Source organism: Panicum hallii, chromosome 6 (genome assembly GCF_002211085.1).
Source record: "Panicum hallii strain FIL2 chromosome 6, PHallii_v3.1, whole genome shotgun sequence".
Lineage (NCBI taxonomy): Eukaryota > Viridiplantae > Streptophyta > Magnoliopsida > Poales > Poaceae > Panicum > Panicum hallii.
Window position 1 is genome coordinate 41,852,704 of NC_038047.1, and position 25,509 is coordinate 41,878,212.

Sequence of the window (25,509 nt, forward strand, 5' to 3'; positions counted from 1 at the left end):
TACTCATGTACAGATGGATCATACAGTTAATTAGGCGGCCGTTATCACTGAAACATGTCTCCATAACCATGCGTGCCAGACATTCTCGGCGTATAGAAGATTTTGCATCAACCAACATGCTCCTCCTTGTGATTGTCCTGGACTTTATGCAAGTGCACGGCACGTACGCATCTGCCATGTTTGAGCACGTACCGTTGGTGGATTTGTTTTATAATATAATTGCTACTTAACGGCCAAAAATATGGTTGGTTTCAGGAAGATACTGATCTAGAGGCAAGAAAACAGCATGGTCCGACAGAAACGAACGCAGCTGATCGTCTTGCACTGAATGCCATTTTCAGTTGCTGAATGTAACCTCAGTACTCTTTTTCAGTAAACCTACTGCATGCCGTTGATCCTTAGTTTGAAACAGGTTATTCTTAGTTTGAAACAGGGTTATTTCTTTAAAGATTTCTATTTACTCGATCGAGTTGGTATATACGTAGTTCTTTGTAAATCTATATTTCGTAATATATACTGTCGATCTTGTTAATTTCTCTCAAGGATGTCAACAACAATTTTTTTTTTTAAAAAAGATCTTTTAGTTCATGAGACACTCCAATTATGCATTTCCAGGTCCAGCTTAATTCTTTTTATGAAAAAGTCAAACCTTATTTTGATTCTCTCTGCGTCAATTATTAGGTTGGTCGGCATTACATGCAGGTCTCTTCACTTCGTCCTTTATCATTTTTAAAATTCCAAACTATTAAAAAAACTAGCTTGAATAAGAGACACTCATTGGTATCGTTTTTCTTTTCGCTCTTCATTATTTCTTATCAGTCGGTACACAATTATTCGACCTGTTGCACGTGTACTTCTGAAGCTTAACGCACGCACAGATCAGACCAGCTGATCGGCGCCAGAAGTTTCGGTCAGAAATTTATTAGACTAGATGGCATATAAGTTGGTTGCGCCCAATTCAAGAGTTGTCTCAGTGAACTACATTCTTCCATCCATCCTTCTAGGCAAAGAATTTATGTTTCATCAGCTTCTTGTGCTGCCAACTCATAAACTTTCGTGTCTAAAACTTTTTTCCCTTTCACTACACAAATAAGCTTCCCAGCAGTGACGGTCAAATGTTAAAAGTATACTCTTCAATTCTTCATATAAGTTCATCCGAATCCAGGCCGGAATCCAGCTGAATTTCTGCACGAAAACGCTACTACCATTTCACAAAGCAGGCAGCACATAAAACAAAGTCCTGTCACTTCCATCGAAACCAATCCTTCCACCAATACAGCGTTGCAACTTGCAACTTGACACACACAGCAGGCACAGCAGCTAACTGAAAAACTGCACAAGTGGAGGTATAATAGTACAGGCCCTGCCTATCTAATCCCCTACTGCAGTTAGGTGTCAGCAGTCACCAAAGAATAATTCCAGCTCCATCATGATTCTCCTCACATGCGGCTCGTCGTGGGGAGCGGATCAACCCCGAGCGGCAGCCAATGATGCCTGGACTAAACAATGGCGGTACGGTGGTGGTTCGCCGGAGGAATGAAGGTTTGCACGGGCAGCAGCTGCTAGCTGTACTAGTTATTCAGGATACTGAACTGATGGGCTACTGACAACTGACACCATCTGTTATCTCCAGCGCAGGCGTGCGTGGTTTTAAACAAGTCCTCGCAGGCTCTGCGCCTGTGCTGTGCACGCAGAGGGAGCTGTATGCGCGAGCGCGATGCTTCCAGGCAGCTGCGGTTGCTGCTGATCGCTCGACTCGAAACGGGCCTCTCTGCATCGTTTGACAAAATGCAGTCCAATTAAAAAGATCGCAAGCAATAGTGTAATCCCGGTGACGCGTGGTTTAGCTAGTAGATTAGTTTCGCCGGTGGTGATTCAGGACTGAAGAATAAGGGATCAGGTTGGTGTTATCGCTGATGACAACGAGTTCAGTTCTTGCTAGTCGCCATCATCGCCACATATCTCTGCAAATTATTGCAAAAACTTTAGCTTTGTTTTGCGACAATCCGCTTCAGATTCTTCAGGACGGGGACGCATCGAGACCGGGCAACCGGCGAGCCGCACGTCCCCGCGAAATTTGCGCACGACGCATCCCATCAAATCTCCAAAATCTCTTGCCATTTTGGCTTCTTCCTCGGAGAAAAAACGCTTGTCATTTGCGAGGGCAAAGCATAGTTGATAGCTCCTAGATTGGCCACTGTGCTGAAATCCTGATGAAACCGCATCCAAATGAAATGCCACTGTTTCTTCAGATCCATTGCACCGTATGATCATTGATGGGTTCTTCTGCGATGGATTTATTCGACCCCTGCTCCCTTCCGCACGTGGAAACCCCGCCTTTGCCTCCTCGAGCTCCACGCCTGGCAATCCCTCTTTTTTTTTCAGCATGATTTTTCAAGCAGCTAGTGCACATAGGAGCAGGGGCTTTGCTTTGTTTTTGCGTAATCCAACTCATCGCAGGATTAGTGGATCGACAACCGCGCGCGTTTTATTCTAATCACCAGCAGGGGAGGAGCGCTTCACGCCAAACCCAAAAGGGTGCGCTCTGTGCGAGCGTAAATGAACATGTCATGCTACTTTATTTGCTTGCAAACAAGATGTCAAGAACTGTGTTTCAGAGCTTTGTCTACTGTTACAGAGATGTGTGGTTTCAGAGTTTTTAAGAACAAAAGAATAGCAGAGGCAACTGAATAAATACTATAAAGCACGAAGTATAATGCCAAACTAGTGAGGTTTTCTGTGATAACTGATAACTTTTTTTTGAAATAACTGATAACTGTCAGCTAAGATTTCCATTTTGAGTACTGAAGTTTTTGTAGCAAGAGTATAATTTAGTTTCTTTCTCAAGTGCGGTGGAATCTCTTTATGCGAAAAGAGGTTCATCTATAGTTTTTTATAGAAATATTGGGTTCACTTGAGTTTGAGTTTTTGACCCAACATAGATGTTTGTATTTTTGGCTAATTATTCTTCCAGTAGCAGATAATACTAGTCAGAGACAACATAGGCTATCGTTGGATCTCGATCTAATGGTTGGGATTCCAGTGTTAAGATAGTCGCAAAATGGTCTGACTGTGCAATAGACAATCCTAAAAGGAGATTTTTTTTTTGTGATAGAAAGAAGATGATTTCAAAAGCCGAATGGGCGCTGTAAGTGTATCTTCCCCTCCTCCTATATCTTCCCTGCAAACCCTCCTCGCCTCTCCATTCGTTTGGTGCCTCCCTTGCGCTTGCGCGGTTGCTCCCGCAGTCCCGCTCGCTATTCTTAGCCCAGAGCCCGCCCCCCAACAGCATCCAGCCGTGCACGGCGTGCGAACCCACGGCTGCCCCGCGCGCCCGTGCCGGCCATCAGCCATGGACATCGACCTCGACCGGGCGCGCGCGCTGCGCGTCCTCGGCCGGGGCGCCATGGGCACCGTGTTCCTCGTCGCCGACGGCCCCTCGGCGGCCTCGCGTCCCTACCGCTACGCCCTCAAGGCCTTCGACAAGCGCTCCGCCAAGCCCGACGCTGATCGCCGCGCGCGGTGGGAGATCAACGTGCTCTCCCGCCTCGCGCACCCGCACCTCCCGTCCCTCCTCGGCTTCACCGAGACGGACGACCTCCTCGCCTGGGCCGTCCCCTACTGCTCCGGCGGCGACCTCAACGAGCTCCGATACTCGCTCCCCGACCGCATCTTCTCCCCCGCCGCCATACGCTTCTACATTGCCGAGATCGTCTCCGCGATCGCCGAGCTCCACGCCGCCGGCTTCGTGTACCGCGACCTCAAGCCGGAGAACGTGCTCCTCCGCGCCGACGGCCACGTCATCCTCACCGACTTCGACCTCTCCCGCCTCCTGCACCACGGGCCCACGTCCGCGTCCTCATCGCCTCCGCCGCCATCGCACCGCGGCCACAACCGCCGGGCGCGCGTCGCCGCCCGCAGCGACTCCCTTGTCGGCCAGGCCAAGTCCAGGCCCCCTCAGCCGTGGTCCGCGGCGCCGTCGCCGCGCCAGCAGCTCCAGAACCTGGTCCGGTACCTGATGGGAAGCGACGGAGCCCTGGCCAAGAAGACCAAGTCGGCGCGGGTGTCGCCGGTGAGCCGGAAGCCCGGGAGCTTCGGCAGCTCCGGCGCGGGCGCGTGGGGCAAGTCCTACTCCTTCGTCGGCACGGAGGAGTACGTGGCGCCGGAGATGGTGCGCGGCGAGGGCCACGGGTTCGCCGTGGATTGGTGGGCCGTCGGCGTGCTGGTCTACGAGATGGCGTACGGCCGGACGCCGTTCAAGGGCCAGAACCGGAAGGAGACGTTCCGGAACGTGCTGCACAAGGAGCTGGAGTTCCCGGGGGACAGCCGGCGGCGGACGCCAGAGCTCGCCGACCTCGTCTCGCGCCTGCTGGAGCGGGACCCGAGGAGGAGGCTCGGGTACGCCGGCGGCGCGGACGAGATCCGCGAGCACCCGTTCTTCGCCGGCGTGGCGTGGGACATGCTCACGGAGGTGTCCCGGCCGCCCTACATCCCGCCACCGTCCGACGAGGGTCTCGCGGCCGGCGAGGGGTTCGACGTGAGGGACCACTTCAGGAACCTTCACCAGCCACCCCCTCCAAAGGGCGCGTCGGACGCCTCGTCGGACTTCTCGTCGGAGTTCTGAGCTCCGACGGCGCCACCGCAGGTGTTAGTTGTTTTGCGCTTTGGACCTCGGTAGAGTACCGTATTGTAACTGACGGCTCGAGGGTGCCTGTACTGTACATACACGGGGAGGGGGACGGCGTTGTAAATTCGGCGTAGGGTTGGCGGAGTTGTGCAAACATTTTGGGAGGGCTGGCTGGCTGGCGCACGTGCGGGCTCGCCGTGCTCTGAGGTCGAATCATTTTCTTCGTGTAATTCTCGCTTGCCTTGCAAGCGATAAAACTGATTACCGAAGGAAAAGGTAACGTGACTTGGAGCATTTTACTGATTGCTTGAACGTTCATCACGTCGCAATGATGAGTGCACGAGAGAATTCTGATGCGATAATTGATCGGTGTAATCGGAGGCGGAGCCAGGAATTAAACTACGGGCCTAAACCAAGCCAAATCAAATCAATAAATAAAGTTACGGTGTTGACAGTTTGGCATCCATGAAAAGCTACGGTACCCATAAAAAGCTAAGTATAACATCCTTTTCTACACTGAACAACGGTCACATGATAAACGTGACGGGCAAGGGAAGGGCGGGAAGAGAGCGCTTCCATATGCGCTCACGCAGAAATAGCCGTCGCGTGACACCGTTTCAAAATAGGCTGAAGATTAGTTACAGTAGAAGTATATATAGCACGATAATACCTATCTATATTTTAGCATAATATGAATAACCATGTTTGTGGTTAAAAGAGAAATGAATTGAGTATTTTTACTGTTTTAACGTAATGTTTAGTCTCTCTGTTTGAAATTATAGATCATTTTAGCTTCTAAATATATATATTTTACTATGTACCTGGATGTACACTATGTCTAATATCTAGCAAACCTATGTATCTAAAAACTAAACAAGCTATAATTAAAACAAAGAGAGTAGCTTATCTGTAGAAATAATAATTTATATGTGCAGTAAATATGACATTTAAATTAACCGAGTTCGGTCTAAATGATGAGAAGTTATAATTGCAACTAAAAATAAGATCTAAATGATTATTGAGCTTAAATAATCAACACGAATAATTAGGGGGCCACCCCCCATGGATCCGTGTAATGCTTTGATCTTAAACTCAAGCGTTTGGCATGGAGATTTATCGGAGAAATGGTTCTTTGGTTTCGTAAACAACTCCAGTAAAATCCCTACTTGAGCCCCTACTAAAAGTAGAGACCAAGGGCGAAAAAATCTACTCATCCCTATAACCGGGAGGACCCCAAATTCAACCTTCCAGCCTCTTTCCACACGGGTGGCTAGGGAGGCCCCTACTTTTCTGCTTCTCTCCCTCACCTTGTGCGGTCACCGGACTCCTGCGTGCCGCTGCTCCGCTGCCACCCCAAAGATCGAGCACCCCCACCGCCACCCTGAGCTCAGGCACCCGCACGACCACCCTCGAGCTCGAGCACCTATGCCGCTGCTCCTGAGCTCGTCCACGCACGCTGCCTCGCGGTCCTATCTGCTCGTCGTTGCCCAAATCCGGTGCCCCTAGGCCCAGACCACCTCTCACGACTAGATCCTCCATGGAGAGCTGAAGCTCTGCTAAGATTCTACGCAGGAAGAGGAGTGTGGGGTGTAGAAACAAACATACCGACTAGAGAAGGGTGAATAGAAGGTTTTAACTAAAATCACAAACACTAAGTGAATTTAATTAATAACACAAGTGAACTTCCAATAATCATAATTATTCCCATCAAAGAAAGATGGCTTCCCAACATAAATATCATTATCACTAGTCATTATCCTTACTCCGTGATGATTAAATCCTTGCTAAAATGGAGTTCTCGGCTCTGATATCACTTGTAGGATCAAAGATACTGACTAGAGGTGGGTGAATAGGCAATTTTAACTAAAATTACAAATACTAAGTGAATTTAATTAGTAACACAAGTGAGCTCCTATTTCTACTAAATCCTATCACTAGTCGGGTTTTGCAACCTGGAGTGACAACTAGCAAATCAATCTCTAGTAACGTAAAGAGCTTAATGTAAAATGCAAGAATAAATTGAGCAAAGTAGTAACCGGGCACGAGACAAGAATTTTTCCCGTGGTGTTGATGACTTGCCGGTCACCCCTAATCCACGTTTCAACCGCTCCTCTGCTAAGAACACTTCTTGATCTTGAGCCGGCTTGAATCAATGAACCTGTCCAAACCTCAATTTCACTAGAGTTGCTCTTCACCACTCCAGCGAGATAAGCACAAGGATCTCTCACAACCAAACCGGGGCTCCTTCACACTCTTCTTGCAGGGATCAATAGTTTCACCTTCTCCAAGCCGTCTAGAAGGCGGCAACCTCCAAGAGTAACAAGTCGATGATGCTTGCTTGAAGATTCCCTAGTGCCACAAAGCTCAAACTCTTGATGCAATGCACTAGCATGCTCTCACACTCTCAAGAATGCAACAACCAAGCAAAGTGAGTGAGAGAAAGGAGGGAGATGGCTCTAATATGTCAAGGAAGCTTTTCAAAGTGCTAAGGGACCTCACCCACAGCCTGGCATGAGGTATATATAGCCACCCTCTCGGAATCTAGCTGTTACACTCCAAACCCGTGAAAAACAGAGTTATCGCGGACTGTCCGCCTCACAGAGACCGGACTGTCCGCCATTCAAACCCAACGGCTAGAAATGCAATAATTTTATGTCAGAGTCGACCATCAGAACATTGGCAGACTGTGTGCCTCACAACAAGCGGACCGTCCGCAGTACAAAGATCCCAATCACACAGAACACTCCTTGTTCTGTCTGATTTCAAAAGTTAGCCGGCGGAATGTCCACTGTTCATCTTTGCAGCACAACCAGAAGCAACGTTTCTGGACATGCTTTTCAAAAGCCGGCGGACTGTCCACCACGTAGGGCCGAACCGTTCGCCCTTTAAACCATGTTAGCTGTCAAACCGTCAGCACGCCTAGGGCAGACCGTCCGCCATTCACCATTCAGCTTCCACCAGAAACGCCAAGTTTCTATCCACAAAAACTGCACAGGTCGCGGACCATCTGCCCTTAGGGCCGGACTGTCCGCCTAAGCGTTTCAGCACTCATTTTGTAAATTAAGTTACCATTTCTCAAACCATATTAGCCCTATGCATGCAATGCAAGTGTTTGAGCAAAATGGCACTATAGAACCATTATGCAAGGGCACACCGATCCCTTTGATGGTACAGCTATCTATCCTATTAATCCGGTCAATTCTTATCCTCTAATCATCTTATGACCGGCAAAAATAGAAAACCCCTATCATATACCTTTGCCTTGAGCATATCCATTCTATATTATCTCCAAGTGTCTTCATGACATCAATTTATGCTCATGTCTCTTGGACCAACCTATACTCATTTCTTCTCAAAGAAATTGTTAGTCCACTAATGTTATCATTAATTATCAAAACTCAAATTACGGACCTAGATGCTTTCATGGGAAGGAGAGAGAGAGAGTATATGTGAGAGGGAGGAGCACGGGGGAGAGAGTGTGTGTGAAGGAAGAGAGTACGCGTGAGAGAGAGGAACACGGGGAGGAAGACCAAGCTCGGCCATCGAGCCTCGTGGCCCTCCCCCAAGCGTCGGGGGAGAGAGAGAGAGAAGAGGTGAGGGGGAGATGCTTCGGGAGAAAAAAAGGAAAAAAGAAAAAGGTAAGGATGAGACCCTGATGGGTGGGTTCCACCTGTTATAGAGGAGTAGGGGGTGAAATATAGGAACTGTTGCTGGAGTTGTTGTTGGAGTTGAAGATAAAAATTATAGCCCCAGAAAGTACGAGGAGCAGGGGCTAGAAGTAGGAGATATTGTCAGAGATGCTCTCAGAAATTGGGAAACCAATTGTTCTGGTTTCTGATATCTTATAGACACTGAGATTTGAGAAGTGTTTTGATAGAGAGTCATGGTTTTTCTTACGTCTGGTACGGTTTGTTTCAGTTTGTGGCAAGAAACTATTGGAACAAAAATTCCTACCAAATAGGCCTATGGTATGGCAATGTCCTCCGAGCAAAACTCTTATTTTTGGATTCTTATAAGAGGATTGAACGTAGGGATTAATGGCTACACAGCCAAAGGCCAAGTGGAAAACTTAGGACATCACAAATCAATAGCCGCATCATAGCAACTCCTCGACACACTCGAGCAGCAGTTGGACACACAACCCCTTTCTTTTCCTGACCTTTAATTTTGCAAGAACACCAACGTTTCTGTTCAAGAAACGGTTTATCTGCAGCAGGGAAGACAGAAAAAAAAATGAGCGTTGCTGAAACCAGAAAATTAGCACAGGCCAGCATGCATGACAGAGTTTCTATGGCTTGTTTACTAGCCTAATCTGGCTCTTAATGATTGTTGACTCGCCGTGTCCGTTGCTCATTAAACATGCCCGGCCATCGGATTCGTACTGACGCCGCGCTGTTCCGAGCTGCTGGCTGTTGAGACGAGCCATGCCAATGCCTCGCCCTCTCCCCCACGGCGCCAGGATTTTCAGGGCCTGTTTTGGTTCGTCAGGACCAAATTTTGGTCCTTGTATCGAATATTTGGTCACCAACTAGGAGTATTAAATATATATCAATTACAAAATTTATTATATAAATGGAGGCTAATTCACGAGATGAATCTATTAAACCTAATTAGTCCATAATTTGATAACGTTGTGCTACAGTAAATTTGTGCTAATGATGAATCAATTAGACTTAATAGATTTGTCTCGTGAATTAGTCTTCATTTATTTAATTGATTTTGTAGTTAACTTATATTTAGTCTCTCTAATTAGCATCCAAATATCCTATATGACCTGAACTAAAAATTAATCGCTGCATCCAAACACCAACACGTACGCGTGGGCATGCGAATTTAGTCTGAAAAAATCATCGCCTTAAAAATAGTCCCGGAACCTGTTGCGAGTTCAGAATCTTTGACACTCTGTGCACGGGTGAACATCCATATTGGTGGACTGACTGGTGGCCCTATTATTTAAGTATATATAATTAATTATTTTAGCTTTTCTAGATACATAGATTTTGATATGCATCTACACATAACATATATCTAAATGCATAATAATAATTATGCACCTAAAAAGCTAAGATAACTAATAATTTAGGATGGAGAGAGTAGTCAAGTATCTTTATTAATTTTAAAATACATTATAATTAGACCTAATCTCGAGTCGGTTAGTACAACATAGTAGTACTGATTGGCGATTATTTTGCTGCATTTGACGCACCATAACGCTCGTGTGTTATCTATAATGGATTGGTGGTGGCCTACGTGTGAGTTTGCCACTACACATCTTTGTTAGTTGCCTAAAGCTAGTGTTGAATTCTGCCAAAAAAAAATACTAGTGTTGAATTTGATCAAAGTTTGTTGGGTTGGGTACGGTGGGCTCATGCAACCCTAAACCCTTTTGGTCTCATTCAGCAATAATCTCTTACAGGTTGCAACATTAGCACGCTAATCTAAAACGAGTTTGTATATGTTGCTTCTGATGCACTACCGTTCTATATGTAAGTGTAGTTTAATATGCAGTGCGTTTGATTTAAGAGAAGTGTTCTGGAGAATGTTCAAGGATCAGGAGACATATGACCCTTGCTTTATGCGCAAATTTGGGGACTGGTGACCTTCCATAAAGCTACTTAGCTTATCTCAATTCGATAATCCTACCAAGATCCGGGAAGAAATGGCGTGTCACGAGGATAGAGGAAACCGGGCTGGTAGTGATGGTTCGAGGCACGCCACTAGCTGGTTTTCTGCATACACTGAATCTTTCTGCCTCTTTGGATGATGACGTTTGTAGTGGTGAACCAAATCATCATAGAACTTTTCATTTGAGTGAGGTTATCATTAGAGATGCATTGTTTGTGAGGAGAAGTATTTCAGGGCTGGTTTATTTGACCAGTTTTAGGACGTCATCATATGTAGTGGAATACTAGTAAGAAAGTCATATTTGGGTCAGTTAGAACTAGCGGTTAGCTGGCATTAGCTTTGGCTAACTGGATAGTTGTTAGCATCAAAATAAATGTACTCCCCAATCAAAAGAAAATGTACTATCATAACTTTCATGGTGGATTGGATGAAACTAATTAGATGGTGTAAATGTTTGTGTCTATTATTTAATAAACTTTTTAAAGTTAGAGAAGTTTGAATTCTAACAAACTAAAGTGAACTATATAATTTAAAGCTGCCCTAAAAACTATATAATTTAAAGCAGTTAAGAGTAGCTTAGCGCTGTGATATAGGTGCTGTTTTGATGGGGTCAAGTAGCACATGTACCCTAAAGTACGGTCCTTAGGCCATCTCTAGCAGTGTCCCCCATCCCATACTTTATCCCAAAATATAGGAGCTTAGCCACTGTTCATTGCTCCAGCAGGTCCCCCATAGCTCCTCCCAAAACCTGAGGTCCTCCCAACGTTGCCCAAACCTACGGGTTTCCCAGATTCTCCCATCCAATCTCCCATCCGAAGTAGCCAACCACGAAATGCCACGCGGCAGTGGGCCCTGCTGGCCGAGCGTGCGTCGAGGTCGGGTGCGGCGGAGGTCGTCGGGGTGCGGCGGAGCTCGTTGAGCTCGTCGGGGTGGCGGCCAAGTTCGAGCTCGAGGTCGGGGGCGGCGGAGCTCGGTGGGGTGGCGGCTCGAGCTCGTCGTGGTGGCGCCGGGGCTCGCCGGGGCGGCGGCGCTCGTCAGGCGGCGCTCGTCGGGACGGCTCGGGGTGGCGTGGATGGATGGGGGTCGGATTTACAAGCCACTGCTGGGAACCATGTTGTGGATGGGGGAGAGATAAGGTGGGGCCCACGCCCATTTGCCCCAATATGGGTGATTTGAGGGCAACGTTGCTGGAGATGGCCTTAGGGATCTGATCACCGAATCAACCAACCTTGAGCGGACGGTCCGGCCTAATCAGGCAGAAGTGCGGCCCGGATCGGCCCACCAGCGAAAGAAGCTCCGACGGTCCGGCAACACGTGGCGCCTCCTCGACCCATAACGCTGCAGGAGGGGTCGGGAAGCTCGAGCCGGCCCCGAAAGGAGGGCTCGACCCCGAGACGACCTGGGGAAGGTGTGGGCATGGGCAGCATTAATTGCACTGACCCCGACAAGACGTGCATGCACGCCCCTCGCCCAACAGCCGGGGTAGGGACATCGCCTACGGACCGAAGGATTGGAGGGACATCCCCGGCCAGTCGGGACACCATAACTCCACGACCAGCGCTCACGCCAGCCGCGCTCCCTCGACACGGCTGACGGGACAGCCCGTATCAGGTCACCCTCCGCCGTCAGGCGTAGGGTGAGGGAGGAGCGCTGTGCTAGCGGCCCCCACCTTGGACCGTGCGGCTAGGGGAGAACAAGGCGCCCGACACCCCCCCCCCCCCCCCCCCCGAGCCCCGCGAGGAAGGCCAGGCGTGCCGACCAAACAAGAAGCCCGCCCCGACGTATTAGGGCGAGGGCGTGCCGCAAGTACAACGGCGCCATCCACTACCACAGGACGAAGGCCCGAGGATATGTTAGGCAGTGCCGCGATCTGAGCGAACAGGACTTGGCTTGAGGAGCGGCGGAGCACGATCGACAAGAGGTCTCCGGATAGAACACGTGTAGGGCAGCCAACGACACCGTTCCCAGGAGGCGAGGAACCCCCTCACTCTCACACAATGTAGCCTAGCCCATCACATATATAAGGCGGAGCTGGACCTTCTTCTCTCTAGAAACCAGACACACGCACGCACCACTTGCAAGCGCCCCATTGTAAACACCCAGCATTCGAACGTGAGGAACATGAAAAACAACACCCATACTGGATGTAGGGCATTTGCCCGAACCAGTCTAAATCTTTATTTTCGATTGTTAGCCATCGAGTCACGAGAAGCGCGACGCAAATTACTAGCCGGTGATCGAAACACCGACACGTTTGGATCTAGGTGACTAAACTTTAGTCCCCGTCACATCGGATATTTGAACATCAATTAGAAGTATTAAATATAGACTAATTACAAAACCAATTGCATAAATGGAGACTAATTCGCGAGACGAATCAATTAAGTCTAATTAGTCTATGATTTGGCAATGTTGTGCTACACTAAACATATGCTAATAATGGATCAATTAGGCATAATAGACTCTAATTGATTCGTCTTATGAATTAGTCTTTATTTATATTATTATTTTTATAATTATTCTATATTTAGTACTTTTAATTGATATCAAAAATCCTATGACGGGACTAAGTCCGGATAACCAAAACCAAACGGAGCTACAGACAATGGAGTCTGATGTGATCGATCGTGCTGCGCGCGGATCCAAGCCCAAGGCCTACTTCTGGCCTGGGCCTGCTTTTGTTGGGCTGGTTGGAGTCAGCCACGTGGGCCGAGCCGTTGTCTGTTTGCTTCCTTCTGCAATGCAGCCCGCCCCACCATGTTGGCTAGTGTTGCAGATGGAGTGATGGATGGATTGCCCTCGCCGGTCAGCGTCCTCCTCTCATCGCTCGTTCCACTCGACCTGGCATCGCAGATCGCACTAGATTTGGTTCGTTTTGATTTGGTTGGAGCAAGTTTGTTTTGGCGGGTAGCATTTGCACTGGCACGCAAGCGGCAAGCACTAAAGCACACGGCCATTGCCCATCGGAGAAGGGCGAGGAAAGGAAATCCTAGCAACAACCGCCTTGTTGGTGTTGGCACGAAGGCCAGCCCAGCAGCAAAAGAGGGCAGAAGGGATGGCGCCCTGCGCAAACCAGCTGCAGCTGCCCACCGCTCCTCTCCACACTCTACGTCGTCAAGCGGGCAGGGGGGTTATTCCGCTGCGTCGCCGCCCCCGCAGCACCATCGTCACCGCAATGGCCTCCGGCGGCCCCAGCCCCGTCGTGGTACGGCGCCTGCTCCTTCTCTTCCTTCCGACAAGGCTCGATCCGTCTCCTCCTCCGCCTCGGTCTCAGCTCCTCCTCCCCTCCCGTTTTGTGACGCGCCGCAGCTCGGGTGCGGCGGCATCTCCGTGGACTACCTGGCCACGGTGGCGTCCTTCCCCAACCCCGACGACAAGATCCGCAGCCTCGATCTCAAGGTCCAGGGGGGCGGCAACACGGGCAACGCGCTCACCGCAGCTGCGCGACTCGGCCTCCGTCCCAGGATCATTTCCAAGGTGCATTCTTGATTTCCCCCTCCCCTCCCCTTCACTACCCATTAACAGGACGCAACTAGTCAACGCCTGACCTTTGCTTCTAACCCATAAAACAATCCATCGGGATCAGGTAGCCAACGATGCTCAAGGAAGGAACATCCTCAGCGAACTGCAAGCTGATGGCATCGACACATCCTACATTCTGGTATGAATTACTATGCATTAGCAACGCAATCAGTCACTCAGTGCTGCTAAGCTCATCCTCTAGAACGCGATGCGTCCTTTTTCAGATCGCAGAGGACGGGAATTCACCCTTCACCTACATCATTGTTGATCAACAGACGTGAGTTGACACGCTCACTCTCTTCTGAACAAGATGCCTATTTGTAATTACATTGCTCTGCTGCAAGCTAGAAACCTGCACGGTCACATTTCTTTTTGGCATATGCAATAATATGCAAACCAGTCACGCTACTACCTGATTCTTGCCAACTTCTTGTGATCATCAATAGCAACTCAGAACAAGTGGCATATCCTAGCAATTATATCCAAAAAACTTTAGCTTAATATCTATTACTGAATTATATTCAGCTGTCCTGCTTTTGCCTTTTCAGGAAAACTCGTACTTGTATACACACTCCTGGTTCTCCCCCCTTGGTGCCAGAAGAGCTCACAAAGGCAAACTTGTCTTCTGCTTTAGATGGTGCAGACATCGTCTACTTTGATGTACGATTGCATGACACTGCTTTGCTTGTTGCAGAAGAGGTAATATCTTCCAGGCACATCATCTCAGTCCACAAGAATTGAAAAAAAGGAGTACCCACTCTTTCTGCAGTTGTGATTGCGGGTAGCTTATAAATTTGAGATATGCCTTCGGGATTTGTTTTATTTTGTCCACCTTGTCAATCTACAGCTTCTATTGTATTAATGCCACACATAAGACTTTTTCTGGCTAATTTTCTCCTTCTCTCTGCACTGCTACTGAGACTGACCTTTGCTTATGGAACAATCCAGTGCAGGCAAGTCAAAGAAAAATCCCTATTTTGATTGATGCTGAAAGAAAGAGGGAGGGTCTGGACGAGCTTCTTAATTTTGCATCCTATGTTGTATGCTCTGCAAAGTTTCCTCAGGTAAGTTGTTTGATTGCAGAAGACTGTAACTTCTAGATCCTACCCAAGACCCTTCCAATTCTTTTGAAGGTCAACGGGAGGGGAGAGAATCCCCGCCTGATTCATTAATATTGGCCCTGACCAGCCCGCATGATGGTTAAAGTTTTACAGCACTGCATTCTCAAACTTTACTATAAAAACATTGTTCTTGACTACTCCTTGTAGAAATGAAAGTGCCTACATTTCCCGTTGGTTAGGCAGGAATTTGCTTTATATACTTCTCATGGCGTGGCCAGTGTCATTTTAGTTGCAATGCAAACATGTGCTGGCTTTGCTTTACTTACTCTAGCATATTGGATATTTTTTGTTGGATTAGTTCAACCGAATTAGGTGATTGACAACAAAATTTCCCCGTACTGTATATTTTGGTACACTAAGGCTTAGGAATATGTTCAGCATTTTCAGTTTGCTGGCATCTTGTGGGTTTCATTGTTTCCACCTATCTAAATTTGTAGGCCTGGACAGGAGCTTCATCACTACCAGTTGCTTTAGTGTCCATGCTTTCAAGACTACCTAAAATCAAATTTGTTATTGTAACTCTGGGGGAGAAAGGTTGCTTGATGCTTGAGAGAAGCATGACAGGTTAGTTTACTGTAGATCTGCATGCTTATGCTACCTTAGTATTTAGATAAGACATGGATACAAGGGATTGTGCATTGTACAGGCAAAGGACCCAGTGATGTTTTTTCTCTCTTTTTTGGAACAAAAATAATAAAAATAAATATGTTGCAGATGCTTCTGAGGCAGGGGAAATAGATGCAGAGGCTTTACTGGAATCACTACAGAAGAAAGTTGACCAGAGTTCTACTATACCAAAATGCATTGCTTCCAAGGTATACCACCTTACATGTACATGGAATGTGGATGGATATATTTTCCATACGTATGTATATTCCTCTATCATCTTGAACTAGATCTGTAAATTATAATCACAAGGTAGGAGCTTCAGTACACTTGAAGTCCTCTGGTTTGAAAATTAAAATTGAAATGAGTGGTAGTAAGTATTCACTTCAAAATGTCTGCTTCTAGACTGACATATTGTCTGGAGTATAGTAGTGGCAATTTGAATGAAATTCATGATTCATTATGCTAGAATTGACAATTTCTTATAGTGTTTTCGTAATACATTTGTTTTTGCGTCTGTCATTGTTTTCAGTCAAACTTGAGAATAAGCGCAGATGGAGTAGGCTCAATAAGTGGCAGGTTACTTCTAGGTACAGCTGAAGTTATACCACCTGGAGAGCTCATAGATACAACTGGCGCAGGAGATGCATTCATTGGAGCAGTTCTGTACGGTCAGTGTGCAATGTCTCCTTTTCCACCATAAATATAGCTGCTAAAATCAATTCTTCTGTTTAGTGCTTCATATTTTTACAGCACCTTTTGTTAGAGAAGCTAGTAAATTTCCTTTTCCAGAAATCAGTTGTGACAAGGTAAGAAATAAGTTTCCAGTCTCATATCGATAATGATCTGTACTCTGTATCAAAGATGTTGAAGTTTTGATTGCATAAGGCTCTTTCCATTAACCTACTAACTGCCGAGGAGTTGAAGAGCACTGAAACGAATACAGTACATGGGCTACTTGCAGCGTCACACAATGTCCTGTGTCAGCTTGCTCATCTTGCTGTTTCTTTCTGCTTTTAACCAGAAGCACTTTGTTAGGTTATAAATACTGATTGCTGCGTCTATTTTGAAATATTTATCATGCGGGCTTATTGTTTTGTTCTTTTGGATTAGGTTTATGCACCGGCATGCCACCAGAGAGGATGCTGCCTTTTGCAGCACAAGTGGTAAGGAACTTTTAATAGAAATGCAGTATTTGTAAATCAAAATAGTCGAAGAAGGAAGTTGCACATCCATGGCCGCTTACCTTACCTTACAAATCAAAGCGTGTGTGCAAAATTTGCAGGCTGGTTGCGGTTGCAGAGGTTTGGGGGCTCGGAGCAGCCTTCCTCATCGCACAGACCCACGCCTGGCTGGCTATTGATACGAATGAGGCAGAATTTCATACGAATGAGGCCTGATTCCATCCCATGGCTCTAAATCTTTCCAAATCCAATCCAATTCAGTAATAAAAGTAAAACTGATAAGAAGCACCTGTAACTAGAGCGTATCATGATTATCATGGGGACTTGTCATGCTCAACGCCCCTGAAAACCTGAGGTTTATTTCTTTTGTTTTCGCAAGGACTGATATTTCTGCGAAAATGAATGTAACTACATTGTTCCGGCGGAGGGCGGAGCCCTGATTTGATATGTAAATCAGATATATCAATCCCAAGTTGGTTTGGATCCTTCTAGACTCTGCATGTCTACGAGTCCAATTTGTACCTGAAGAAAATACATGCTCATGCAGTTGCAGTCATGCTTAGTGTACCAGCAGTTCATCTAGCCCTCTTGAACTTACCGTAAGTGAACTTTCCTAGGAGGTACGGTGGTAAAGGTCTTAAATTTAAATTTTAATCTAGAATCGGATTCTAAAAGGATTGAGCTTTAAATATATATAAAAGTCAGGTTGGATCGTGAAGAGAGTATTAGTACCATAATCCGTTATCACCCGGAGACCATACAGATTGCCGCTGGTGGATCTTCATGCCGAAGAGAAAAGGAGACCGGTAGTTTGGTACAAGTTGAACTTTGGCTTCGGCCATGAGTTAACTGTCGTTTTTTGTACAGTAAAGCTCGCGGCCCAGCGTGGCGCAATTGAACGCAGCCCACCAGCCATTCAGCCCGAGTATAATCATGGCCCACTAGCCAGCTTGAACGCCACCCCACAGCCCATAGTCCTTTTAACGGCCCGCGCGGCCCATCACTCTGCGTGCCGCTCATATAAAAGGCACCCCCGTCGCTGGTAGGGTTTTCTTCTCGCGCCGCCGGAACGGAACACCCCCGAGCCGAGTCGCCCCCCCGGAGCAGAGCGGAGGAGAGGAGATGGCGGAGAAGAAGGGAGCAGCGGCGAGGAAGGAGGAGGTCGTCACCAGGGAGTACACCATCAACCTCCACAAGCGCCTCCACGGCTGGTAACCCTCTCCTCCCTCTCGCCACCTTGTTGATGTTTGCTGCGCGCTGCGCTCTGTTCTCGCTCGGAGATCCGGCTCGATCGCGCGGTTCTCGTCGTAGTATTTAAGCATCATGAGATGATTGGTAGCAGGTGATGTTGTGTGTTCGGTAGTACTAGACCGTAGACAAGGATCTCCCTGTTCTGTTCTCGTTGCGATCTGGAGGCCCCTGAAGTGCTGAACATTTAGTAATGTTCTACTACGTGATTAGCTATTCTCTTCGTAGCTTGCATATTCGATGACCTTGCCACCGTATGCTTTGTAAATTTTGCCGTGGCACTCGTTTGATATCTTCTTAATTTCATTTGTACTGATTACATTGGAAGGTAAAAGCAATAGGCTCCTAGTATCTCCCTTTATTTCCATTTAGAATTGCAAAATATACTACCAGAGAATTGATATATAGCAATGAAGGGTCCTTTTGACCTAGCTTAGAAAGATATAGCCGTATATGCTCAACACACTTTCTTATGAGGTAAATTTTTAGTGCCTTTTGGATGTTTCTACCAAACATATAAACCATGCAAGCTTAGAAGCCTGATAAGAAACTTTACATTCATTTGTTTTTGACATTTTCTGAGGAATGATGAGTATGAACTCAAAAACAAATAAGCAGGAGAAGAGAAGGTGGGTTGCTTTGATTGCTCATTCAACTTGTTTGTTTGAATGTTTCATCCGGATCCAATGGACTCATAGATTGTTCCATTTCAGTTACTGAATGCTTATCCAAGTCTTTTCTGTTCTCTGCATGACCTCTCTTGTTTCCACTTAATGTTGTATTGTTATTGGAACTGAAGATTACTGAATGTGACCATTCCCCCTTGCTTTTTACTCATCATTTTCTGATGTTTGGCAGCACATTCAAGAAGAAAGCACCCAATGCCATCAAGGAGATCAGGAAGTTTGCACAGAAGGCTATGGGCACCACTGATGTCCGGGTTGATGTGAAGCTGAACAAGCACATCTGGAGCAGCGGGATCAGAAGCGTTCCACGGAGGGTGCGTGTGAGAATCGCCCGCAGGAGGAACGATGAGGAGGATGCCAAGGAGGAACTCTACTCCCTTGTCACCGTCGCTGAGATCCCTGCTGAGGGTTTGAAAGGGCTGGGAACCAAGGTCATCGACGAAGCGGATTAAGCTCTCACATCCTCTACATCTTTAGAATGAGAGTGTAGCTTGTATTGGCAACAGCAAACCTTTTGTGCCCAAAAGAAGTTTTGAACTCTTGTACTGTGATGCGACATCACAAAGTTGTCTATTTCCTTAAATCGAATTTAATGGTTAGTTATGTGTTCATTTCTTCATAATTGCCCTTATGATTTACTGTCAAGCTGGGTTCGTAGGAAATGCCATTTTTGGTATTGTCTCAGTAGTGTTCCTTGGATAATTGTATTGCGAGTGTGATTTTGCCTGAACTTGTGTCGTGTGATGGCGTGGAATCTTGCATAAGAATTACAGGGTGAATGGTTTTATTAGCTGAACATACTATATCGAACTTGCTCAAATGAACTGTCATATGCTTGCCTGTTCATTTTTGTCTACGTCTAAGGCCATGCTTCCTGCCAACTGACAAAATATAATGCCCAGTCCTGGGTATCATGCTATCAGCCATAGGTAACCCTGTGTGGTGGTTGTGGATTTGGAATGCCAATTGATCAGCCATCACTCTCCCGGTGGCAGCTGCAAAGGATGGTTGGGGGCTTGAGTGAACTTGATGAGATCCCTATGTTTTTTGTGTGTACATTATAATCAAACGCCAAGCCCCACCACATCAGGTTGCGATGTACTTCATGGACCGGCGCAATGCAGAGTGGCATCTGCAGATGGAGGATCGCCATCGCCGGCGGCCGTCCGACGACGACTGGTTTCCGCTGGGCCGTCACCATACTCTGATTTGTTAAGAATAGTGGAGACAGCTCAAATGTAAGCGTCTCAAGTCCCTATCAAATTGTTCCATGAGGAGACTGCCATATCAATATAGAAATGCAGTTGAATTACTGCATCAGCATCCATGCCGACACCCTACACAACGGTAGCTAGCTAGGTCGGTAGACGAACTTTCATAGCTTCATTCCACAAACTTGCACCGTAGATAGTGTTATTCAACTTCAAGGTGCAACAGTCTTACTATCCGTATCTTGAGTTGCACTATACTACAAAAGGGCTACATATATAGGATTGCGGGAAAATGCTGTACAAGAAGTGTTTCATATTTTGTTACTGTGAAAAGACTGTTGAAGGGCATACATGACGACACCTTCTTGTGATCTTATACGGCAGCTGTAGAAGAGATTTTAGGTTTTACAGATGCATTGATCACCGCCGCTCCGACCATACTTCTCTTAGGAGCGTGTATCTTATGTTCTCCATGGAAGCTCCTCTCTGAGCACTGAAATGCGCAATACCATTTGATGGAGAAGGTGGAGCACTCCTGTCAATTAGGGATGCAAGGGGAGAGTCCAGGTCATCCAGATCGTCGTCACTGGTGTAGCCTCTCCTCTGTACCATTGAGGCTTTCCTATCGAGCTTTGTGCCGCCTCCTATGTCTGCCACTTTCTCTGCCGCATCTGATGTCGAAGGTGCTCGGTACACAATAGGAGCGGCAATGCATGGAAATGCGCTGAGCACATCTTTGTTGGTGCATTGCTCCAGCAAGCTCTGCATAGCATCAAGTATTTCTTAACTACTACATTTCTGTGAATAAATGTGTGTGAGGCTAGAAGCCTACAGCATTTCGTGAGAATGAAACAAACCTCTGAATTCAGCTCCTCTAAGACTCTGCTTGGAACAGGATCTGGACAGAACTCATCAGGGGTGAAATTGCACAGGATTCTTGTCACTAACTGAAGGCCAATGGAGGGGCAGACCTGAGGAAGACATCAAAGGCATAACCACTGGTCATTTGGTTGCCATGTAAAAGAGGAAACAGTATAATAATTTTCCAGGTGCATGCGTGAACGCTGACCTCTTTCCTGATAGATTTTTCAAGAAGCATGTCCTTTGGTAGCATCAGGAGATCACTCAATTCATTAAGCAGTTGAAATGATTTTGATTCAGCTGCACCTCTTCTTTCATCATCATCGTCGTTTCCTATGTCCGAATCATCATCGTCAATGCCAAATTTATCTGTCAACCATCTTGACCAGTTTCCAATCTGCAGTCATTTATTTTACATAAATTGATTGTTTGAGGGGTAATAGCATGACCCTAGCACATTGACAATCTAGTTTTATTCCTTAGCAAGCATCATCTTTACAAACAACTATATAACAGTTATAATGAAAAACTACTTGGAATGCACAAAGAACTGAATCAGCACATACAGAGTTCTTCAGCTGCGCGCCTGACCCAAAGCTTAGATCACCAGCTGGGATTGGCAGAACTTTTGGGTCAACAATTGGGTCAGATATAGGATCTGTTGGTATCTCATTTGCTGATTCACGAAGGATGGCATTAAACATTGCAACATCCAAACGGGCTACACATTGCTCCATCACCTGATAATGGGAGAACCATGAGATCCAGAAATATATTTGCAGTAACGAAAAATTCTTACTATTTTGAAAATAAGGATGTTAAATAATACCAATTTTGCCAATACTGGTAAACAGCCACACTCATGTCCACCAGCACGAAGAGGGCACATTCTGCTGAATGCATCATGAAATGCAGCCTTCCACAGGTTAACAGAAAAGGTGCCCTGCTGCTGATCACCCAAAGCAGGACCTAACACTCTGCCAGCCTTTGGAGTAGATGAACCTTCCGCCGGCGTTTGCATGTGGGGAGTAAGTGCCTGGAAGAGAAACATTTTTCATAAAACTGACAACATGAATATTCCAACATATTAAGAAAACAGGTAGGCCAGAGGAGAATCACTGTGAAGTATTTATTTCTGAAACACTGGACTAGACAGAATGCTCCCAGCCTCATGAAGTCAATCAGAATATATTATAAATAACAGACATTTACCTGCCACCACACTGTATCAACAATCCGAGAAAATATCCAAGATTCAATCTTCTCTAATGAAGCCAAAAATGTACTTGTTTCCTGCCAATCATCTGGCATCTGCATCGCAGCAAGTTTGGCTTGCTTGCCATTGGAGCTGTTTCTCCGTAGCATTGTCATAGGTTTCCCATCAAGCTTTTTGGCACCACCATTCACGTTCATGGTCGTCATTGTTGGATTCACATGTGAGACGCCAAATGTTTGTGCAATTATCTCCCTGACGACAACTGTGTTGGACAGCCAGAATGTCAACCTATATCAAGAATAGTTTGTCAGTTGGAGGAATTTTCTGGTGATGTCATATGCTGGAGCCAAAATTTAGATTAAGCATAGCCGTATTATACCTTGAAGCATCATTGCTACTGGACTTTGCAACAAGCACGAGTCCAGAAGCAATGTTTTTTGCTACTGAAGCTCTCTTGTCTGCCGACCAAAACTTGGATGCATGAACATATAGCCTAGAAAGACGCCGAGCTGGGGTATGCAACTTATGTGCTGAACTTCCATGCTCGGGCACTACAGAGTACAGAGAAACTTCGAGAGCAGCAACTTCACGAAGTTCTTGTTCCAACTTGTCAATTCTCGACTCTGATTCCTCATTCCCTTGACCTACATCTGATTTGTCATGATGAACTATCTTCTCTTCAATATCAGGAATATCATCATCAGTGCCAGTACTCTGATCACAGTGTGGAGCTTCATCTAACACATCGATCTCCTTGGCCTCCTCATTGCCTTTATCGTCGATGGTTCCAGCATCGCTGATTATATCATCTGTTTCCTCAGACAGTTCTGACGGAGGGCGCGAAGGAACTCTGGCTATGTCTGGCTTTCTAACTTCAACAGCTTTAGCAGTGCTAATTGTTTTCTTTTGCTTCTGAGATTTGTTCTGAACATTGTTTAATCCTTTATGTTGCTGCTTATTCTGAGCTTGACGGCTAGCACTGCTTTTGGTCATGCGGGGGCTATTTTCTTTAGTCTCCTTTCTACTGAGCTTCCTTGGAACCCGAGACTCGCCCTGTGATGAAAAGGAGTCCCTAGCATGTACATAATCTGATCCAACCCCCCTCTTCTCTTCTCTCCCTTCCATGTTATCTCTAGCACCCATTTCGGAGTACTTCTAATCTGTTTGAAACTTCGATTCCTGGAGAAATAATAAGCATAGCTGGTTAGGTTGTTCTAGCAACTTTTGCAAGCTGAACAGACTTTCAAAAGCAAGCATGTTCAAATAGATATAACATTAGTGACACTTGGATCAGAAGAAACAGGAGATCCAGAAAAGAGGATTAATAAGCACACTTTGAACTATTGGAACTCAAATCAAGCACACTTTCATTTCCATAATTGAACTCTACCATGAACTTTAGGATGCGACAATGAAATCATGGTGCCAAAGGACACCCATCTACTTTAGGCGAGGTTATCACCTAGAACCTGCAGTGGAGTATGGGCTTTACCACCGACAAAGTGAGCTGCACTTTGGGGCAGGGATACAAGTTGAACACAACAACAACAACAACAACTTAGCCTTTTGTCCCAAGCAAGTTGGGGTAGGCTGGATACAAGTTGAACACTGCTCTATAAAATTTACTGGCTATTGGATGACAAGGTCATCGATTCTGCAGATTCAAAAGCGTATCTTTAGCATGATTACCAATCAAAATCGCCACAGGTGGTACTACTTACCATAGTAGAGATACCATAAAGTGATCAAGTTCCCCCCAAAATAGCAAAATCATAACACCAACTACTCTAGAAAGGGTAAGAAAGCATAGCAGTATGAGTATGCTCATGGACAAATGGTCAAACTCCATCACAAGCCACTCGTGAACCATACTTATTTCCATACACCATACTGATCAGCAAATAATTATAATTGCCTGAAATAGCCCACTGCAACCCAAAAGCACCTGTTAGTTAGGCTGGCAGAGGGCTTCCGATAGCGGCAACTGGCAAGGAACGGGAAACTGGTCAATCAATACCCCGAGTACAAGAACAGCTTGAAGGGGCAAATTAGTTTACTTGGAGAACATTCCATCATAAATGCGGACGGCAGGCCATCATAAATCAAACCAAACAGCCGCCACGAAATTCCAAATCTGCAACCACCTTTCCCGTCGTACAAAGAACAGATCAGGATGAGTGAAAAAACGGCAATCGGGAAGCACCGAGGAACCCGATTGCCCGTGATAACACTAGGCGCCGGAATTCGGAAATGAAAATGGCGAGGTAGAAATAATTCGGCATGATCTGCCCCCCAGGTAAGGCGCCCAACGCAACTCATCACGAAGCGCCAGGTCAAATTATGAGACTAGGTAATCAATGCTGCTGTCGTCGAACAAAGATCCGGGTAGCATGTCGAGGAATACTAGGACCCAAGCAGGAGAAAATAACTACGGAGTACAAACAAAAGTTTTAGGGAACCCAGCGCGAAAAGAAGACGGTGAATCAAGAGCCACACCGCCGCTCACAATCCCACAGAGATCCGACGGGCGGCGGAGGCTTCACGGAGAGCAAGGCTCTAGACTCGAACTTGCAGAACAGTATGAAGCCGAAGAGTAGAGAATCCCTCACCGTCCGACAAGGCTCCAGCGCCCGTCCCCGCGGGCGCAATCAGCGGCAGGCTGCGGTGGAGCCGCAGCGCGATGCAATGCGGCGGGGGGAGGTAAGGCTTCCGTCAAGAACGCGCAAGGCAACAGCCCGAGGGGGCCTCCCACTTGGTGCCTGCGGTGCCGCAAGCGGGGCGGTTTCCGCGTGCGCGCGGCCGTCGGCGCGGGAAGGCGACGCCCGCGGCCAGGCGTGGTGGGATCGCGGCTGGGTCTGCTGTGCCCGTGCGAAGAGGAGAGCGTGGTGGGCGGAGACCGGAGAGGAGTGGGGGGGGAGTGGGCGGTTGCTCTGCTTAAATCGAGCGCCAGGTAGGGCGAGCGTTTTTTTCTCTCTCCCTCTCGGCTCGGGGCTTGGCCGGGTCTGCTCACCGCGTGGCGATGAGATGAGCGAGGGTGGCCGCCGGCAAGCGGTTTGTCCTTGTCCCCTTGCCCTTTTCGCCGGCCCGATTTTATGTGCGTTCAGGATTTTTGTACGTTGCATCTTTTTCCGTAAGAAAAAGATAGCATTTTTAAACATGCATTCAACCTCTAGTTCTTCGTGCGTGAGCATTTTATCATGGGGTACTACATTTTACTTGGTCGTGAGTATGTGTGGGGTCCGTCTCTTACTTGGTCTTGTCTTTTTTTTTCTTTCTTTTGAACTTTTATTTGTAGCTCTCATAAACTTTTTTGTGCGCCTCTTTGTATTTTTCAAAGGTGCAAATATAGATGTCCTTGAATTTGCTGTTGGTAATACTATTATCTAATATTTCGAGTTAAGTTTCTGTAACTTTTTGGAGAATCGGCCTCTCCACATTCTTTACGTATTTGTAAGTGACATCCGGGTTTCCTTCAACTAATCTATTTAAGCCAACCCTGAGATCATATAATCAGTAACCACAAAAGAACAAAGAAGATGTCCTCCGTCGATCTCAAGCGGGCCCTAGACTTCTTTCTAGCCACCTCTGATGATGATCATCAT

At 46.7% G+C, this 25,509-nt stretch overlaps 4 protein-coding genes across 5 annotated transcripts; 3 read left to right on the forward strand and 1 right to left on the reverse strand.

Annotated features, from left to right (window-relative positions):
- Positions 1–3,295: 3,295 nt before the first annotated feature.
- Positions 3,296–4,921, forward strand: LOC112897714 (serine/threonine-protein kinase UCNL-like). The gene has a single exon (XM_025966104.1). It carries the CDS (start codon positions 3,353–3,355, stop codon positions 4,622–4,624), a length of 1,272 nt encoding a protein of 423 aa, XP_025821889.1. The 5' UTR covers positions 3,296–3,352; the 3' UTR covers positions 4,625–4,921.
- An 8,255-nt stretch (positions 4,922–13,176) lies between these two features.
- LOC112896209 (sulfofructose kinase) lies at positions 13,177–17,176 on the forward strand. Its single transcript, XM_025964130.1, has 11 exons — positions 13,177–13,457; positions 13,562–13,729; positions 13,839–13,913; positions 13,999–14,051; positions 14,323–14,473; positions 14,728–14,838; positions 15,333–15,459; positions 15,610–15,710; positions 16,034–16,172; positions 16,615–16,667; positions 16,787–17,176. The coding sequence occupies exons 1-11, from the start codon at positions 13,308–13,310 to the stop codon at positions 16,862–16,864; spliced, it is 1,206 nt and encodes a 401-aa protein (XP_025819915.1). The 5' UTR covers positions 13,177–13,307; the 3' UTR covers positions 16,865–17,176.
- A 550-nt stretch (positions 17,177–17,726) lies between these two features.
- On the forward strand, positions 17,727–19,349 carry LOC112896783 (60S ribosomal protein L31). Its single transcript, XM_025964915.1, has 2 exons — positions 17,727–17,896; positions 18,792–19,349. Exons 1-2 carry the CDS (start codon positions 17,808–17,810, stop codon positions 19,069–19,071), a joined length of 369 nt encoding a protein of 122 aa, XP_025820700.1. The 5' UTR covers positions 17,727–17,807; the 3' UTR covers positions 19,072–19,349.
- A 563-nt stretch (positions 19,350–19,912) lies between these two features.
- Positions 19,913–24,827, reverse strand: LOC112896782. 2 transcript variants are annotated; one of them, XM_025964913.1, is made up of 8 exons: positions 24,517–24,827; positions 22,287–23,086; positions 21,904–22,195; positions 21,521–21,727; positions 21,258–21,431; positions 20,900–21,088; positions 20,688–20,801; positions 19,913–20,592 (listed from the first exon to the last, which is right to left on the reverse strand). In XM_025964913.1, the coding sequence occupies exons 2-8, from the start codon at positions 23,048–23,050 to the stop codon at positions 20,251–20,253; spliced, it is 2,082 nt and encodes a 693-aa protein (XP_025820698.1). In that variant the 5' UTR covers positions 23,051–23,086; positions 24,517–24,827; the 3' UTR covers positions 19,913–20,250. The 2 variants fall into 2 exon arrangements, with proteins under 2 accessions (XP_025820698.1, XP_025820699.1); XM_025964914.1 differs by lacking the exon at positions 24,517–24,827 and adding an exon at positions 23,853–24,042.
- Positions 24,828–25,509: the final 682 nt, after the last annotated feature.

What these genes read in the sequence shown, in the direction of transcription:
- LOC112896782 (XM_025964913.1), bottom strand. Translation starts at nt 23,050, where the DNA reads ATGGGTGCTAGAGATAACATGGAAGGGAGAGAAGAGAAGAGGGGGGTT. An exon ending in TTGATACAGTGTGGTGGCAG is followed by an intron (nt 21,728 to 21,903) that starts GTAAATGTCTGT and finishes TTTCTCTTCCAG; the next exon opens with GCACTTACTCCCCACATGCA. An exon ending in AAAAATCTATCAGGAAAGAG is followed by an intron (nt 20,802 to 20,899) that starts GTCAGCGTTCAC and finishes TGTCTTCCTCAG; the next exon opens with GTCTGCCCCTCCATTGGCCT.
- LOC112897714 (XM_025966104.1), top strand. Translation starts at nt 3,353, where the DNA reads ATGGACATCGACCTCGACCGGGCGCGCGCGCTGCGCGTCCTCGGCCGG.
- LOC112896209 (XM_025964130.1), top strand. Translation starts at nt 13,308, where the DNA reads ATGGCGCCCTGCGCAAACCAGCTGCAGCTGCCCACCGCTCCTCTCCAC. An exon ending in TCGACACATCCTACATTCTG is followed by an intron (nt 13,914 to 13,998) that starts GTATGAATTACT and finishes GTCCTTTTTCAG; the next exon opens with ATCGCAGAGGACGGGAATTC. An exon ending in ATCATTGTTGATCAACAGAC is followed by an intron (nt 14,052 to 14,322) that starts GTGAGTTGACAC and finishes TTGCCTTTTCAG; the next exon opens with GAAAACTCGTACTTGTATAC.
- LOC112896783 (XM_025964915.1), top strand. Translation starts at nt 17,808, where the DNA reads ATGGCGGAGAAGAAGGGAGCAGCGGCGAGGAAGGAGGAGGTCGTCACC. An exon ending in CACAAGCGCCTCCACGGCTG is followed by an intron (nt 17,897 to 18,791) that starts GTAACCCTCTCC and finishes GATGTTTGGCAG; the next exon opens with CACATTCAAGAAGAAAGCAC.